Below are 19750 nucleotides of genomic sequence, written 5' to 3' on the forward strand. Positions count from 1 at the left end.
CTCCCAAAGTCCTTAAAAAGTTAAATTATCATAGATCAACAATATATATCAGTTCATGGAATCTCTAATGATAACAAGAGAATGAGAAAAAACTTTTTCAATATGAATGATTAATGCTGTGGTTTTTTTTTTTCAAAAATTAGTAGTTGTACTGTCAATATTTCCTCCCATTTCCTTAAAAGAAAAGATGGGATTTAGGAAAATACTGTGTAGTTCTGAAACATGCATAAATGAGAGTTGAATTACAAAGAGACACAAACCAAGACAGATTGCACAAACAGACTTTCTCTCTACACTGTAAACTCTTTGAAAGCTGTTTTAGATGAAGATTATGCATCTGAAAGTCTTTCTAGATAGACCAAACTGGAAAAAATTGCTATTTTGTTTGTGGCAAAGTATCAAATAAGTTAAAAGGTCTATTATTATTTAAATAATAATAATGAGGATAAAGTGATATAAAGAAAGTAATTGTCATAAAATGTAATTATAATTTATTTAGCTGTTCCTATAAATAGTACTTAATGCTGCTAAACAAGGTCCAGCACTGGTGTGTTTTTGTTTGTTGGATCATTCAAAAACTCAAGAAAATTGCTTATATATGTTTATAATGATGAATTATAATTGCTTATAATGATGTATCACCAAATCTATTTCAGATATATATATATTTCAAATTCAGGCATATCTTAGAACATTGTTACAGTTTTAGAAGGTTTCAGGTAAATTTCTTCAGGATTGCATGTGATTGCTGATTTTAGGGGTAAAACAGAGATATTCATCATCAAAACAGCATTTTGATGAATTGTTGTGTGGTTTCCATTCCAAGATTGGAAAACAGGCTTCCTCAGGTTTGGCACCTACATAGTGCTGAGTAACTTGAATGTAGATGTACATTTTTAAATGTTAGAGTTGAAAATATTGGCCATAACATTTCAGTGCCTCCCTTGTTCTCATTTCTAAAAGTGAAGTTTAAACTATAATTTTAGTAATCTTATTTTACCCATTAATTGAATGATTCAGAAAAAAATAATGCTTCTGAGATTCAGAGCTGGAATGCACTTCTGCAATAATGCTGAGGTGGATACTTCACTGGATTTAGTTTAATGGCCTGCTAAAAACACTGGCATACCTCTCCAGTCAAAAGTGAGATTTTCACAAACATCTTTCTGTTTTCCCTCAGGATGTCCATTGGCACCATGTGTGTCCAGCTTAGAGGTACAACAGTAGTACTAGCATAGTAAATCTGAATGAGTAATAGCTTGTTCAAAAGGTTAAAGCGCATTTGAAATAATGTTCCATTTCTAAAATAAAGTTGGACTGGATTCCACATTTTGTTCATTAGAATCTCTTTCAAAACAAATCTCTAGCAGTCGTTCCGATTCCCTTTTCCTATTAATTGCATTGCTGAACACAAAAGCTATGTTATGTGCAGAATGACTGAGCTTATCCCTACTAGAAAGGAGTTATGTTTGGTATCTCAAGAACAATAAGGGTTTGCTGCCTGGTTGATCAATGCTGGTTCAAGTTCACATTCCCAAGCTCCCATTCTCCCACCTACATATGCAGGGGGTGGAAGCAGCAAAGGGAGGGAGGACAGGTCCTTTTTTACACAGAGATGTTGAACAGAGACTTGCCAAATATCACAGAATCACAGAATTGAAGGGGTTGGAAGGGACCTCGAAAGATCATCAGGTCCAACCCCCCTGCCAAAGCAGGTTCCTTAGAGCAGGCTGCCCAGGTAGGCGTCCAGACGGGCCTTGAATATCTCCAGAGAAGGAGACTCCACAACCTCCCTGGGCAGCCTGTTCCAGTGCTCCATCACCCTCACCGTGAAGAAGTTCTTTCACAAGTTGGTGCGGAACTTCCTGTGCTCTATCTTGTGGCCATTACCCCTTGTCCTGTCCCCACAAACCACTGAAAAGAGGTTGGCTAAATTCTTCTGTCTCCCACACCTCAGGTATTTATACACATTGATGAGATCCCCTCTCAGTCTTCTTTTCTCAAGGCTGAACAGACCCAGGTCTCTCAGCCTTTCTTCATAGCGAAGATGCTCCAGGCCCCGTATCATTTTTGTGGCCCTCCGCTGGACTCTTTCCAGGAGATCCCCGTCTTTTTTGTACCAGGGAGCCCAGAACTGGACACAGCACTCCAGGTGAGGCCTGACCAGGGCAGAGTAGAGGGGATCACTTCCCTTGACCTGCTGGCCACACTCGTTTTAATGCACGCCAGGATCCCATGGGCCCTCTTGGCCACGAGGGCACACTGCTGGCTCATGGTCAACCTGCCGTCCACCAGGACCCCCAGGTCCTTCTCCTCAGAGCTCCTCTCCAGCAGGTCGTCCCCCAGCCTGTACTGATACGTCCGGTTGTTCCTTCCCAGGTGCAGGACTCTACACTCGCTCTTATTAAACCTCATTTGGTTTCTTCCTGCCCATCTCTCCAGCCGGTCCAGGTCTCGCTGAATGGCAACAAGCCTTCTGGCGTGTTGGCCACTCCTCCCAGCTTTGTGTCATTGGTGTACTTGCTGAGGGCAGACACTATTCCCTCATCAAGGTTGTCAATGAAGATGTTGAACAAGAGCGGACCCAGCACCGACCCCTGGGGAACGCCGCTAGTCACAGGTCTCCAGCCGGACTCTGCACCACCGACCACCACCCTCTGAGCTCAGCCAGTCAGCCAGTTCTCAACCCACCTTACTGTCCACTCCTCTATCTCACACTTTATCAGCTTTGCTATCAGGATGTCATGGGAGACAGTATTGAAAGCCTTGCTAAAGTCAAGGTAGATGACATCCACTGCTCTCCCCCCGTCTACCCAGCTGGTGATGCCATCATAGAAGGCAATGAGGTTGGTTGAGCACGACTTCCCCTTGGTGAATCCATGCTGATTACTCCTCATAACGTTCTTCTCTTCCAATTGCTTGGAGATGACATCCAGAACAAGCTGTTCCAACACCTTTCCAGGGACAGAGGTGAGACTGACTGGCCTGTAGTTTCCCGGATCCTCCTTCTTGCCCTTCTTGAAGACCGAAGTGACATTGGCTATCCTCCAATCTTCAGGCACCTCTCCTGTTCTCCAAGACCTTTCAAAGATGATAGAGAGCAGTTCAGCGATCACCTCTGCCAACTCCCTTAGCACACGTGGATGCATCCCATCGGGACCCATGGATTTGTGTGCGTTGAGCCCACTCAGATGCTCCTGAACCACTCTCTCGTCAACCAGGTGGGAGCCCTCCATTTCCCAGCCCCTTTCTCCCCCCACCAGGGTCGAGGAGTCCCGGGGGGAAGTCCTTGAAGCAAAGACTGAAGCAAAGAAGGCATTCAGTATCTCTGCCTTCTCGGCATCTCCCATTACCAGGGCACCCCCCTCGCTAACCAAGGACCCACATTATCCCTAGTCTTCCTTTTACTGTTTACATACTTAAAAAAAACCCTTCTTATTATCTTTTATCTCTTTTGCAAGGAAATATGTACACAGCCAGGCTTGCATTGCCATAAACATTGATTTTAATCCATTGCTTGTAAAAACAATGAAAAGAGCAGAAGTTAGCAACCAATTAGTTTTTACTGTGTCTGTTGTTTTATTTGCCTAGTGGAAACAATTCACAGAGGCTTAAAATATTTTTGTGATACCTTGCAAGAAAACAGATTTTCTATGTTGATTAGTAAAGAGTAGCCCTCTAAATTTATGAAATCTCTCCAATTTAGCATCCATTATGAGTAGTTTTAGCAAATTGGACACTGGATATGAAATAATGAAAAGTCAAATACTACTTTAGTAAGTAATATTTGAGATATTTTTAGTGCAGGAGAATGGAGAGTTGGCCATGAAGCTCAGGTAAATATTATATGTGATTAAATATTATATGTGACAGGAACAAGTTACCATGTTCCACAGTGGTCTAAGGCTTTTGAAAGAAACACACATTTCACTGCCTGGAAAATTTCTCTCTTCTCTGGACTTTTGGAGAGACATGCTTGTGAATGGAAGGAATGAACATGTAGGGAAGATGTGTATTTATACACATGCACGGGGTACACCATGTACCTGAAATCCACGTAGCCCCCTGTAATGCTGGCCAATAAAACTGACCATCTGATTCAAGCAGAGGTCAGAAACTCAAAGTGCGCCCGCCAATGCATTCCCAGCTGGCCTGAGCTGGGGAAGGAAGCTCTTGCTTTTGAGCTCAGTGATTTTTTCACACATTCTGCAAAAACACTGAACTACTGAAGTACCTCTAGAGAACAGATTGTAACAAAACATTATAACAGCCTTCATTCCATCTGCATCAGTTTGCTGTCCTCCACAAAAGTTGGTATTAGCAATGTCAAGGTCTTTCCTGGTTTATATTACCTTCAGTCATCCCCTTATAATTTAGCAGGGCTTTCTGATCATAAAGATACAGATGATAATCACCTTCTGTTTACTAGTGGAGAAAATTGGTGATCCTTCTAAAACCAATTCTATCTCCATAAGAAAGTGCGGTGGGTTAGCCTTGGCTGGCTGCCGGGTGCCCACCAAGCTGCTTTCTCACCCCCCCCCCAACCTCAGCAAGATGGGGGGAGAAAATACAGTAAACAACACCCACATCATGGGTTTAGATAAGAACAGGGAGATCACTCACCAATTCCTCTCTGCCGAGTGCTGCAGGGAGATGGAGAATGGGACCTGTCGTCAGTCCCTCATGCTTTGGCTGTGCCCTGCCACTCCTTCTGTCTCACAGCCTTCCCCTGCTCCAGCGTGAGCTCCATGCCATGCAATACAGCCCTTCAAAAATTGCTCCAGCATGGGTCCTTCCCACGGGCTGCAGTTCTTCAGGAGCTGCTCCAGCAAGGGTCCATGCCACCTGTACTGCAGACCCTTCAGGAGCAGAATGCTCTAGCATGGGTCCCCCACTGGACACAGTTCCTGCCAGAAAACCTCCTCCTGCATGGGCTTCTCTCTGCAGGCTGCAGTGCCTGCTAGGAGCTTGCTCCTGCATGGGCTCTCCATGGGCTGCAGCTTCCTTCAGGGCTTGTCCATTAACCAAAAGCCACTAAGCCACTGAGTGTTTTTTTTTTTCTTTTTTTTTTTCAACCTTTCTTAAATATGTTATCACAGAAGCATCACCAGCATTGCTGATGGGCTCAGCTTTGGCCAGCCGGGGCTTCCTTTTGGAGCTCTCTGGAGCTGACTCTGTCTGAGATGGGGACAATCCCTGGTATGTTCTCATGGAGGTAACCCCTGCATCCTCCCCTGTCCCTGCTACCAAAACTTTGCCACGTAAACCTAATGCAGAAGAGATGTTGGTTTTTTTCCCCTAGGATGCTTTAGCTATTCTGTCTACTCTCTTCTAGGCCCACAGTGAAATTTAAATGCCAAAATAAAGAAGTCTTGGAAAAGATAGTTTTGAAAGGTCTGTTGGCTGACAAAGCTATTGGTCAATATAAAAATTAGCAGTGAAAGCCATGGTTCAGCTAATAGTTATTATCCTTAGCATATGGGCTAACAGAGAGCTAATTGACTTTTGCCTTGAATAAGTTTCCTTTCTGGAGCTGCTGGAAGGGTTTTTGATTGCTTCAAGAGATCAGTAAGACTCAGAGGTCAGTATCTCTGAAAGATATATTTTATTTCTTAAACAAGAAACACAGACTTATTTTCTCTGAGTCTCTTTATGCTGGAGGAGGAAGGAAAACACTACATGTCACATGAGTGGGGCAGGACTGTCCAGTATCTATGTTCAGGCATGTTTATTTTTGTTTTTCTCTGTAATTTCAGTTACAAGAGCAGCAGCAGCAGGAACAACAACAACATAATAATAATAGTGCCAAGGGACTTTCAAAGTCCTATGTATTTTGGCCAGCCAGCAACTATCCACTGCCTACCAAGATCTTGGTGTTGGATGGAGCAAAAGTGAAATTTATAGAGGTTTCTCTTATGTCAAAGATAGTTGAGCCCTAATATTTTTCTCTGGGTTCAAAAATTCTGATTCAAATTACTTTGAAATTGAAGAAGTGCAGGGCCAACTTGAAATCTGAGGCCTCATTTCCATACATGATTGTATTAAAAAGCGCTAACATCTTTTAAATATTTTCTTGCTTCTTGTAGAGGAAGGTGCTGTAATTTACAGTCTGGACTGTACTCTACTGAGAAGCATTCCAGCACATGGGAATACTTCTCAAGCAGAAAGGCCTAAATATAAAAAACAATAATATACTTTTCTAGTTGCTCCAGAAGGGCACCTAGTGAGAGCACCTGATGAAATCAGAATTAAAAAAAAAAAAAAAAGCATAATAAAAAGTATTATTATAATATATATGTGATATATAAATTTTATGTCATTATATGTGTTACATACTATTATTTAATAAGAAGTAATAAGTCTATTATTTAGAGATCCCATGGACATGCGGTCAGAGATACTTTCTTTGTCAGATTGTGAATTTGATCTGGGACTAAATAGGCAGTTGCAGTGATTCATCTTTAGGTAGAAACTTTATCCCCAAGGCAGGGCTGTTAATGTGGGATGTATTTGCAGTATTCCCTGCCACAGTATTTGAAAGTCATGTTGAAGTGTACTGAAAGTACATCCTCAGAGTTTTTGTTTCAACAGATTTTTATCTCTTGGAGGTAGAGATATTTTCAGGAATGGCAAGTTTGATTTGAACGTAATGTCTCTGTAGAGGTGTTTCATTGAAGAATGTTAAAAACAGCATGCTGATCTGAAAAGAGTATGTTAACACCACCACAGACACTTTTGGAGGAATTAGAGCATTTGGATTTATGTTATCAACATAAATTACCATCTTTCCTAAAATACAAATACAATCTGATTTCCCACGTCAGTGAATGAAGTTGTCCCCATGAAAACTGCAGTCAGTTGGAGGACTTGCTGTTCTTAAAGGAGCATATTCTGGACTGGATTTCTTTTTCAGTAATTGTGATCAGCTGTTGACGTACTGCTTCTTGCAAGTAAAGTTGCAATGTGGATTCAGCAGCCACCTTCCGATTTTCAGTGGTAGCCTACTACCTCCAGAGTGTCTGCCAAATTTTGGTAACAGTAGGTCTTTAAAAGGCTTGAAAATATTGCCCTTGGGGAATTGTATAATCCAATGTTTCAAGCCATTATTAATTCTCTTGTTAGCTTCTGGATAAAATCATTTTTTTTTTAATTTATTGCAATTTTCCAAAATTTTTTCTTTTCTCTTGCTGTTGTCTACATAGATCTGAATATATATATATATATATATGTGGGCATGTACACACAGAGTAAAATTCAGCAATTGAAAGTCCAACCCTTAGAAATTAGAGACTGGAAAATATGACTTGACTGCATTAGTTATTATCCTCAGCTTTGTAGAAGCTCTTCTGAAATTCATTTACAGTAAATAGTTTTATTAAACTCTTTTCTATTTTTTGTTTTTGCTTTCCAGTATCTGAAAACTGCTGCAAGCAAACAAAATGGCACTGATTCAGTGTCCTCCGTAGATAAGATGACCTTGGTTGACCAGTACTGAATGCTTTAGCATTAGAGTGGCACAGACCAGCTGAGATTATAGACAATTCATGCAAGGGGAAGTGTGCGATTATGATTTTTCATTGATTCATGAAATATCATTAGTAGTCATCACAGCCTAAGCAATATAAAATCATTTTGTGTTTCAATTGAAAAGGAAATGGTTGCCTGTTGCATAAATATCCTGTTGTTTTCTAGCCTATGTACAATCCTGAAAATTCATTGTATGCTTGGGATCTGGTCTGACTTGAAGAATAACTGATGTGTAAATCCCTGTCTAAGTCATGTACAAAGGATATTTGGCCTGTCTTCACCCCGTTGGTAGAAAGTGCTACCTCTCCCCACATATTTCAAAATTCTGCTTTAATCCTGGTGCTGCAAGACTGAAGGATCCTAGCATGCTTTGAGATGGATAAATGCTTGCTCCTAATCTAAGTGTTACAAAGGATAGCTCCATTAGCAATTTCTGAAAGAAGGTGTGCCCAACATTGACGTGCAGGATGGACTCGACCCTTAATTTCAGTTGTGAGGGGATTCAAGAATGACAGGTCATAGTCATGAGGACAGCAACTAGGACTGTTGGTGAAGGATGAGGCAGTCACAATCCCGTTAATTTGGGTGTTCTATTGCCCTTTTATCTAGTGTAAGCTCTTTCCTTTTGGGGTATGGAAGAACACGTTGGAGATCAAATATTCTTAAAATAATCTTTTCTGTGCTGTCTTCCCCTCCTCTTCCTTTCATTCTTTCCATTCTCCCTCTCTTTCTCTCTCTCTCCCCCTGTTTTCCAAGCAATTTTTCCTACTCTGATCGTGAGATAAATCTTACTGAAGCCCGAATAAGTAGAGTTAACAGCTGACTGCACAGCTGGTGTGCTGTGACCACAGCTCATTCAGCCCACCCTGCTTCTCTCACCGCTTTCTTTGTGCTGCAGTCTGTCTGTATGGGCACATTAGTTCCTATCTTAAGCAGCACTGCTGTCATCCTACAGTAGATGAGTGTGGAAGTTATGATGTGCACAGCTGCCAGCACCAGGGAACCCCAGGTGTTGGCTCCACAAGGTACATTACCATTATAAAAATCAATAACAGCTCCTGTTGAGTTGCCTTCACTGCTGTGCAGCTACTGACAGGAAAAGAGGAGCTACTTCTGAGTTCTAACACACATTCTGTTTGTTTCAGAATGTAGGCATTTTCATCCCAGGCCAGCCTCAGGGTCTTTGGGTCTGAAAATCAATGTCTCTTATAACTTTTTGTCTCCTAGTTTTCTCCAAACTTTTGACAGGAGAGAAAGTGTAATTCTTTAAAGTATTTTGGGAAAGTGTGTCTCACTTTTTCTATGACCTAGTCCCTCCCATAACTTCTATGGGAATACATGATCTAATCTGCTAACTGATTAAAGGAACGCTGTTTTTTAGGTAACTGCATTAATGCGTGTTTGCCATTAACATCATTTTTTTTGTTCATGTTCTTGTTCGGTTTCTTTGAACTGTGCTCTATTATTTTCTTCATTCAGACACGCACAGTTCAAGAGTCAATTTATAGCAGCTTTCCAGAGCTACTGTTTAGTGGAAAATCTGTTGTTTTACAAAATAAAAATACATTGTTGATACCGGTTTTAAGTGGACCTGTTGTGTGTGTGAAATAAAATTCTATAATAAGATTTTCTACTGTGATAGCTCTATTAAAAAGTTCATTGTATAGTAGGTCATGGTGAAGTTGCTTCTATTTAAAGCATTGAGTTTGATCTCAGCTTTGATCTATAGCTTTTGATCTTGAAAGAAGGATGTTGTGGCAGTGAAACAAAAAGAGTAGGAGAGAGGTGATTTTTTGTTTTGTTTTGTTTTGTTATAAAATTAAAGGGATACTGTCAAGATTTAGTACACACTAATTTGGACCTACCTTTATTTGCTTAAATCTGTTTGCAAAGTCCATCTATTTCTACTTGAGGGGGAGTTTGCTCAAGCCGTTGCTTTGATAAGCCTTCTTTTTTACAAAAGCACAGATTTTCTTTTGAAGTTTTCAGGGAATTGACACAGAGAGCATAATCTAGTTTTAAAATACAGGAAATACCTTAATTATACCAGGTGGGACTCGGTCTGCCTTTTTTGTGTGTCTTGCTTCAAGTGCTAAACACAAGGCGTTTAAAAAACCCCTAACCCAAGAATTTCTGGTGGTCAGATTTTCCTTGGCTGACATAACTCGGGTCGCTCCCATCGCAGCGGAGTTTGAATATCCGGCTGAGAGAGCCACAGAAACATCTGCTGGAAGCCCCGTGCCTAAATTTAATCACCTGCTGTTGAATAAAGCGTTTAGCCGAGGCCTCAGCAAAGGGCTCGCTGCGCTAGAGTGTGAATAAAAGGCTGCTTCGGTCCTCGCTTTTAGGATACATTTCAGGATTTCCAAGGCAGTTCGGGTAACAGCCGCGTTCCCCAGGTGGCAGGGAAGTTGTGGGGGAAATCTGTGAGTGGCGCCGGACCCTGCCGGGCTCGCCCCGTTTATGCCCTCGGGGGGTGGGGGGGTCGTAGGAAGGGGCTGGACAGGAGAGCGACCCTGTGGATCACCCTGTGAGCTACGGGGATGGATCTCTGTGGATCAGCCCGTGATCCTCACACCCGTGCCGGCCGTGCGCGGGAGCCTAGCAAGGGCCGTCCCCGGGGACAGCGTGGCCGGAGGGGACTCGGGGCCGGGCCGGGGGCGGCGCGGCAGACCCCCGGAGGCCGTCCCGGTGCCTCCCGTCCCCTTCGTCTTTAAGGCAAGGCTCCTCCTCTCCGCGGGGCTCCGGGGCCGAAGCACGGGGGCGGGGGACCCCGCGGAGGTGTTTCATTTCCGACCGAGGGCTGCGGGGCGGCCTGGGCAGGGACGGGACGGGACGGGGCCCGGGGACGGGGGTGGCGGTGGCGGCGGCGGCGGAGAGGGCGCCCCGCAGCCCGTGCCGGGTCCCTCGGGGCGAGGCTGTCGGGGTGGGATGCCGCCTCACCGTGCTCTTTCTCCCCCCCGTGTAGCCTTTGCTGGAGGAGGGCGAGACGTGGAAGGAGAGCCGGCTCGTCCAGCAAGTGAGCGGCGAGGTGAGGGGAGAACCGTTCGCGGCTGGTGCTCGCTTCACCCCGGCCGCCCCCCCCCCCCGCTCCATCACCCTGCTCCATCCCCTGCGGATCTCCTCGAGTTCTCCGCCTGACCCCTCCCGTCACGCTTTTATAAAATCTATTTAAATAAAATCAAACCCGCATTCGGATCAGGAATAAAACATCCTTATGGTGGTGGTGGGGGGGAATACACACCCACGTGCTGTTACCTTATTATTTGATAACAACAACCCCGCTGTCTGCAGTTGGAGTTGGTAGTCTGGAGCAACGCTCGAGTGGGTGGCAAGAAATAAATTTTGTAAAAGGTGTAAGAGGTAGGGTGCAGAGGTTTTCCCCAGGATTTTTGCGCACAGCAGTGATAGCTGTCCGTTTGGCAGCCTGGTCTGACATCAAGCACGCTTCCTTTATGCAAAATAAAATAAAATTCTTAAGCTGAAAGCTGTAAGTTTTCTGTAGGGAAGAGCAGAAGGGAAAGTGCTTTCGTAGGATGAAGAACAGCATCTCGCTTTGACCATGCACAAGTAACTAAGCAGATTACCTAAGAACATGTCATTCTAGATGGGAAAAATGCTTTTCCTCTTCCCAATGAAGCAATGGAAAAACGTGTCTCAAGTCTGTTTATAGCTTCTTACTAATGCTGAGTAGCTGCACCCAGGTTGTATCTTCTTCCTAAAAAACCGCTACGGTTTTGAACTCCAGGTCACAAAATGGATTCGGACAAACCAGAGGATCAGAAAAAGCAGCAAAAAGAAAAGAAGGCAGGATGAAGTCATTTTCCAAAAGGTAAGGGATCATGATGTGCATTTGTGTAAAGGGACAAAGGGCAGCACAACTGAAACGCTTTCGGCTGATTCCATTTTAAACTCTAAAGAGGTGGGTTTTAGCATCTTTGGCAAGGTGATAGCGAAAGAATGTTACTGATAACTTCAGTGTTTCACTCTAATTATTATGGAAAAAAAAATTATAGTCCTTAAATATGTTTATAATTTCAGGGACAAAAGTTCCCTGTGTTTGTGTCTAACTTGAATGTTTTGCAGAAGTAAGATAAGAGCACTCTCATCAGAGGTAACTTGAGAGCTTTTGTCAGGATCTGCACCATTATTTGCAAGTCTTCAAGTACTGTTAGCTGAGAAACAATTTTTCTTGGTGGGTTTTGGGACAATAACAAATATGATGCGTATATTGAAAAAAGTGCTATAACTGTGTCTGGCTTGTCATTCAGAGGGTGATCTGAAAGTCATATATTTGCACCATAGGGGCATTCACGAAAATGTGTCTGGTGGTTATTTTAAAAATAACTACAAAGGATTTTTAAAACTGAATGCAACCTAAATTAAACTATTTTTAAACCAGTGACTTTTCATTTACCTGTTGTGAAACATTTGTGCTATAATGTTAAGCTGACCATTTAAATTACAAAGTAGAGAGGTAAGTAATCAGCCGACACTTGTATTAAATAACTATTTTATGTCCTCTAGGGGAAAAAAAACATTTCTAATAGCTATCACAAATGAATAGGGATATATTTCCAAATGCATTATTAGAATTACAATTTTTCTTGCTTGCTTTGGTCATAGAAATATATTTTTAATTATTATTTTTAAACCCTTGTTACCTTTAAAGGATTAAAATAGCAGTATGTTGTTTTGCTGTTTCGACAGTGCTTATAGAATGTATGATGAATCATTGCTGTTTCTGTAGCCAAATTCTTGCTGATAGCATGACTGCCAACTCCTGGGATGTGTTGCCTTAGTATGGGCATTGCAGTATTTGACAAATGTCTACAAAGTGCATTGTTGTATGTGGGTGACTTACCAGCTCCATGGTGCGTTTAGAAAATCACCAAATTGCATCCTTCAGTTTGCTATTACTTTTAATTTGTAACTGGTATACATCATTTAGGAAAAGGTGTTTTGTATTTGTTGCACTTTAGCACTTCAGAATGACATAATCCAAACATAAATGATTGCACCAAATAATTCGTTTTCCCATATGTGAATGTTTCTTTGCACATTTACCATTTGTATTTACAATCATTTTTGTTAAGATTAAGAACAATTTCTTAAAGTAGAGTGTAAATTGTTGAGCAAAATGCATTGAAGGTCCAAATTGCCCTAATATAAGCTACAGTCTGCATACAGTTTGAAGTAATTTTGAAATGGTACAAAGTAGGTCCACGTCTTCAAAAGTACTGTTAAAAGTATCTTACAATGTTACACTGTCTTCATCCCTTTTTATAGGAGAAAGCTTCCTCAGTGCAAAACCCCTTTATGATAAATTTCCATTTATATTTGAGAGATTGTTCAGCTTCTACTGTTCCAAGGTTTGTGAGATAAATCTATAGGGTGTAGATCAGCTGTGTTAGAAATGCAAATACTAATGTATTAAACTAAGATATGCCTGCTTTTTTAAAAATACATTGTTGTAAGGTCTGTAAGCAGAAATGTGAACTAAAATTAAGGCAAGAATACGCATTTTCTTCTAATATCCTTAAGTATCAATTCTCAGAGATTCAGCGTGGATTCAGAGAGCTGCATTGGCAGGGTACTCAACTGCATGGGAAAGAAAAGGCATGTAGATAACCTTACATATGGTACTGAAACTGTTGATTGGGGACTGAGGATGGGAATCATATTCCTTGGAATAATGACTTTTTCCAGTAGAGTTAGAGATGAGAAAAGAGGAAAAAGGAGTGAGATCTCCCTGGTGCTGGCAGAACCTTATTGCAGTATTTGGATTCAGACTTTAGGTTCCAACTAAGTTTACCATACAGACTTACCAGTCCAGGTAGGTGTTGCCCAGTCAGAGTGGATGGGGCTAATCTACGTTCCGCTAGAATTCTTGCCTTTCATCTGGCTTCGTATTGGCTTGTAGTAGAAACAGCATGGCATAGTTCAAGTAATCCTTTGTGGATAAACAAGAAAACAAGAAAGAAAAAAGTACATAATGAAAGACGAAGGTACCTTTGAAGAAAGCAACAGAGGCAGAGGTAAAACAATGAAGGGAAAACAGGAAGATGAGAAGCAGAGCAATAAGTAAACAGAAAAGTCAAAGACTGGGTATCAGCTTATATCACAAATGTAATTAAAGTAAGGTTACTGACCTGTTTGCTACAGCTAGAAAACCAAGCTATACATTGATCTTTTTGTGCTCATTCTGAAAGGTTAAGATCAAACTTTAAATATAGCCTCTAAACTTTCATGTTCCTGTGCTGTCCGATTTTCCTCTATCATTTTTTTCTTTATGATAGGAAGTCCTATTTCTAATACAAGATGGATGACTTTGCTATACTGAGACACCGCCAAATCAAAGCAACCACTTCTGCATCTAAGTACAAAATCTAGGACAGAGATATCTAACTATGGAATAAGTAAAACAGAATTGTGGAGGAAAGGTTGCTGACAACTGCGGGGGAATTACTTCTTGACAAAAGTTGTCTTCTAAACAGTTAAGTTTGCAGGAGCTGGCTGTACACACATCTCTGCATTTAAAGAAAATTTGAACATAGCGTGTGCTGGGTAAGAACTGTGTAACTGGTAGTGCTAACTGCACTCAAGGGGCACATGAACCAGTGGGGAAGCTCGTGTAGAAAGGTGCGGTGGTGCTCTCCAGCATGGACCCTCACACAATGGATTAATGTGGCGTAATGAATTTTATGGGTGAGAAGGACTCTCTAGACAAGTAACTAAGAGTTTCGCTTTTCTCTTTTTTATTTTTTTAACTTTTTTCCATTTCAAACCTTTTACTGCTCTTTCTCTCAAGCGTTTTATTTTTTTTCCTAGCTTTTACTAAAATCAGTTTTTTCTTCTTCTGTTTCAGTGATCTTTCTTTCTTCTTCTTTGTCTCTTTCAGTCATCTTCAGTACTGTTTATTACTTCCTATTTACTTTTTTCTGCTTTTTAAGTTCCTCCCTTTTGCTCACCTTATTTGATACAGTACTTTAGATAATCATATGACGCTCCCACATTCAGGCACAAGTGTATACATATCCCTTGCATTTCTGCTTTGGTCAACCTTCTTCATCTTGTACTTTCTTTACTCCTTATTTAATCTTATGCTGTCCTTGTAATTTAGCTGGTCAGCACATTCTTCAGTCGGTATATGTATTGATACAGAATATTGTTTATGTGAGAAAATTAGAGGAAAGTAGAACAAAGATTGGAAAGGATTGGTTAAAATGAGTGTTCTGCTATGATGAGATGTGTGTGAGAAATGCTAAGCATCATATTTTTTTATTGTTTTACTGGACTGTGCCTGTTTGAAAAAGGTTTCTGTTGTCCATACCAATTCTGAGTGTTGGAAGAGAATGATCTTTCAGTCTGACTAGTGGTACTGTAGCATGTAATATGTATCCGCTGTCAAATTTGAGGGGAAACATTTCTTTTTATGAGGAGACTGATTCACTTTTACATGAAATACAGTGTTAAAATATAAAAGATGCTTTGAAAGCACTCCTGTAGCAGTAAAAGTGTCATAAGATGAGATGCCAAGCGTACACAGAAGTTAGGGAGAGAGCATTGAAAAGCGTGTGTATATACAGTAAGGAAGATATGTTGCAAACTGTCAAACTTGAGTTTGTCTGCTTTCAGTTTTAGTTTGATTCCGTACTGAAACTTTGAGGGATAATTCAACTTCTCCAGAATAATTTCTCCTGCTTTGTTGGAAGTATGTTTTTCATGTGTTTTAAGTTTGTCTGTTAGTTTACAGAAAATTTGTCTTTTTTTTTTCTTCCTGGTGGTTGTTGCCATTGATCATTCACTTTCTTCTCACTCCAGAGGTTTGCAGTTGTAGTAGTATTTAAGCTCTGTTAATAACCTGAACAAAAATTACTTTGTTGAAATAGCAATTAAATTTTTAATTAAAAAAAATAAAGAAGTTGTGGTATGTATGACTAATGCTAAATACTGTAACTCTTTTGTGCTTTAACAACGAGATCACCAGTGTAACTAAAACACAAGAAATAGTTCTTGCAATTCATTATAACGAGTTGTGGTGTTATACTTGAAGTAGAAAATGTTTTGATGTCTCCGAGGAGGAGAAAAAAAAAAAAAAAAAGAAGAAAATATGATGTGCTAAGAGAGCTTCCATTTAACTAGGGAATTTATTCAGGATAATGTCCTTCTGCTAATTCAGGTGAAGGAATAGTAACATGCAAGGCATTAAAGTTTCTTTAAAACTTCAATTATTATGTATTCTCTGTTTTTCAAAATGAGTGCATTTACTTTAATCCACCAAAATGAGAATCAAAGCAAGGACCAAATCGGAAGTACTGATCTTGCACGTGCACACTGCATAGTGCATAACAGCTAAAGAAAAAATTGTAACAAGACCTAAAGAGTTCTTCAGCAAGTGTTCAGTGGAATCACTTGTGGAACCTTACAAAGCCAAATTTTCTTAATCTTACAGAACTGTAGGAACACTATGTGTTTGCTGGTATCCATTGTTAGCAGAAAACATTTATTTCCTTTGTCAAACATGGAAAGAAAATTCGAATGCGCATCATGCGTAGAGTAGAATTGCAGTAAATGTTAAGTCATTTTAGAAATAGTGTGTTGTTTTAAAAAACTTTCCCCCTGAATACATAGGAATGCAATTTCAGGCTGTTAACGTTAAACATTTTCAGTGTTTAGCTTTCTATCCTCATAAAAATATCTGTATTTATGGATTGTTTGGAAACTGTAATTGTACAGCTCCAAAACACTTTATTTTTTAGGATTGCCCTGCCTCAAAGCTGACTTGAGATGCGTTTCATAGCACAAGCAAATACCTGTGCCTATAGGTAAAAGTATACACATAAAAAAAAATAGTCCAATTCTGAATCCGGTATCAGCTGTGTCTTATATTGACATGACACTACTGAAAACGTTGTTTTCCTTTTTAATAGCACCTGTCTTCATTAACAAGTATAAATGTATAGCGTATTTCACACTGAGTCTCCCAGATGGATATTATTATTCTGTTGTCAAAGGTTGAATATTCCTATTAGGCCACAATGTTGCAACTTATCACCACACATACAATGATGCACCTGCTTCCTTTCAGAGTCTGAGGTGACAATTTCTAAATTATGAGAACTCGGGCCAGCATGGCCATGTGTTGAAATAGTTTAAAGTTTACAGATAATAACATCACTGGTAATTATGGCGGTTCAAACCATTGGCCTGTTCCATCCTGTGCAGTGAAAGATTAAGGTCACTTTAATGTAAAAAATGAGATTTGTGAAGGAAAGAAACAGGCAGTTTTAGTGGAGAGTTTTTTTCCCTTTTGATTTGTAGAAAGAACTGGTTATACTCCTGTGATAGAACAGTATTTGTTAATCAGTCTCATTGGAGGCATTTGAATGAGGCAGTGTTTGCACATGTTATCATGTGATAAATTACTGCAATCTACTAATGTCACCAACATTTGAGTCTATCGCTGATTCTAGTAAAAAAGTCATTTTTAGTGGTTGATATGGGTTCCTTTACACCTTAGCTTACAAGTACCTTTTGTCCTTAATTAAACAGGAAATGGAAAATGTGGGAACAGTTTTGTTCTTTCCAAAATAACAGAAAGCATTTGATTCTTTCTAGTACTTCTCAAATGTCTTACTGTCCAATTTTTTATACAGTTAATTCTGAGCGGTGATGTAGTTAGTTTTGCGAGCAGAAGGACAGTTGTCTGTTTCAGGGCATTTGCAACTGGACCAACTTACTACATTTGAAAAATGTGATGCAGTGCATTGAAATACTCCATAAATTGTCTTCTACAGTATTTCCTATGGATTTTTTTTTAATTACTTGAGAATATACACTTGGGAATGGCAGTTGAATAACCCACTTGGTCTAAATGTCCCAAAGTTATTCCTGAAGTACCTGACTCTAATAACTCCAAAGGAGTTTTAGTGGGTCTACTGGCTCTAATATGCTTTATTTCAGTATTAAATGTGTTGTATTTGTATTACATTTATTACTCATTGTCCAGAATAGGCTTAATAATTTTTCAGTGATGATTCCTAGCAATTGTTCTCATCCTGTGTCTTTATCAGTTTAGATTATGTTCAGATACTGTATAGTAAAAGTGCATGTAGGTGTTTGTAAATGTAGATATTGTCATTTAAAGAAAGAAATACGTGAGCACAGAAGGCAAAGGCTAGACCTTTTACAGAACTGGTTTTAAAGATTTTGAAAGTTGTTAATCTGCTTTTTCATAGCTGTAGGCCTTAATAGTGGCCACAGGTGCTTCTTATAACATCACCCTTCTGCCCCCCAACTACCCACTAAGAAACTCTTAGATCAGTAAGGTGGCCCTTAAAAGCACATACATCTTGGGTAGCCTTAAATGAACAGGCAGAATCGAATTCTTAAAGTTGTGTAGATTATACTGTGCTTATTTTGTCTATGCTGCATATATTTGTTTTACTTTTCTTGTGGTTGCAAATGTAGTGACTACTCACAACTGTCTAGCTCCTATCTTCAGATGCATTGCTCACAGGTTTTATGCGACCTGTGCAAACGTGCAAAACTAAACTACAGTGTCTCAACATTACCATGGATATTTATAGGATATCAGTATAGTTATCTGTGCTTCAGTTTTCCATGGTTTTGATTCAGAAGTGATTTTCAGTGGCAATTAATAAAGTATCAGAAATTTGTTGTCCACCTGTACTATAGCTGTGTTGTAGTTAATAAGCAGCCCTCAAGAAAAGCTTTTACCCAGAAAAATTACTGATCAAAACGAAGCTTCAGCAATTATATTGTTCTGTACATGTCTTTCTTTCCATTCTGCCTTTAACTTAGGTGTCCACTGGCTGTTTCCAGACAGATTTGTTAATGTTCTAAATCAGCCATATTCCTGTTGCTTTAAGGAAAGTCCAAATTAAGGCAAGACAGAAGTGTGAGCTCTGGGAATCTGAATAGATGCATGAGGGAGATGTTACGATTTTCCCAGCCACAGGAAACTTTTCTGTTGACTCTTTGAGCATATGAAGCAGTTTGGTCATGAGACACAAGTTTCTAAGGAATTGGATTTCATTACCTTTGCTTCCTACGGAATTTACTGTTTTGATTTTTTTGAACCATATCCTATCTACTATTCAGGTCACATGCCCTACTTGCATTGAACACCCACATAATGAATTTGTCTTATAGTTGGTTTTCTCCTCCACTCTAGTACATGAGAAGACAGGGGCTTAGGACTTAGCTGGGAAGACTGATGAATATCTTACTTATGTTGTCTCATCTGTATTGCAAAAGGAAATGAAATAGTGTTTCCATGCCCAGGATCCTGTTTATTTCAAAGGAAAGATCGCCACTTCAGGGCTAGTCTTCTAATAACTATGATAGTCTAGTTTTTGTTTGAATTCAAGAGATTTCTGTGTTTTGACTTTAGTTCTGATGAATTTAGTAAAGCTACTCACATGTGTAAATGCAGGCCTTAGTTATTCATTCTAAAGATCTTCTTTCCAAGCAAACGCTTTATTGGTTGAAGGACAGATCTGACTTCTAATTTCCTTGATTGTCTTTACTGGGAGATGTTTTTTTTTTTTTTCTTTCTTATAGCACAGAAGAAACAATTGTGTAGGACTTTGGGGCGGGTGCAGAGATAATAATGGGAGGTGGGGGGTGTAACTGTAGAATTCCTTTGTCTTAAGCTCAGTTTTCTTTCATCTCCTGCCATTTCCCCTCTCCTGTGAAGTAGGTGCCCTTCCGAGCATATGTGAGCTTATAGTATGAAAAACCTGCAAGGTGGAGTTTGTGACCCAAATTTACCCTCATTGTGACTCGATAAATTAGGTCTATATCTCGACAACTTTATTTTGTGTTACCATGAGTAAGCCTCTTAGGTTTACAAATGCTTATAAAGAAATAGAAGGAAATACTATTTTTTTTTCTTTAATATTCTCTCTTTTGGGGCACAGGCATTCACGTTTAGGAGAAGCAATTGCTTGAAGAAACTGAGGAAGTGTTTGATAGGAAAAGTGATTTGGACCTACTTGAATTTATAGATGCAGTTACGTGAAAAGATGATGTATTAACTTTTTTTACCAGTGTAAAGAATTTATATATCATACTTTTATTCTAATACATCTCCTTATTCCACACCATCTGTAATATTTTTCTGGGAATTAAGCAATTGCTCCTTGAAAAACTGTCATGTCTGTTTATCAGGACAGGAGAGGAGACATAAATAACA

General features: G+C 40.0%; 1 protein-coding gene across 10 annotated transcripts in view; it reads left to right on the top strand.

Moving 5' to 3' along the window:
* The window catches only part of AOPEP (aminopeptidase O (putative)), a 203564-nt gene that overhangs the window by 112467 nt on the left and 71347 nt on the right, over positions 1–19750 (top strand). For 5 of the 10 annotated variants that reach the window (XR_007709287.1, XM_035565252.2, XM_035565256.2 and 2 more), the window contains exons 12-13: positions 10496–10558; positions 11276–11359. The exons of 2 other annotated variants lie outside the window; for them this stretch is intronic. Coding sequence is in view for 7 of the 8 variants with exons in the window: in XM_035565252.2 (XP_035421145.1) it covers positions 10496–10558; positions 11276–11359 (147 nt within the window). In the remaining variant the exon portion in view is untranslated. Of the gene's footprint in view, positions 1–7411; positions 9111–10495; positions 10559–11275; positions 11360–13826; positions 15437–19750 lie in introns of those variants that run through there. 3 more of the 10 variants (XM_035565258.2, XM_035565259.2, XM_035565260.2) reach the window with 3 other exon arrangements.

Source organism: Cygnus atratus, chromosome Z (genome assembly GCF_013377495.2).
Source record: "Cygnus atratus isolate AKBS03 ecotype Queensland, Australia chromosome Z, CAtr_DNAZoo_HiC_assembly, whole genome shotgun sequence".
In the NCBI taxonomy this organism is placed as follows: domain Eukaryota; kingdom Metazoa; phylum Chordata; class Aves; order Anseriformes; family Anatidae; genus Cygnus; species Cygnus atratus.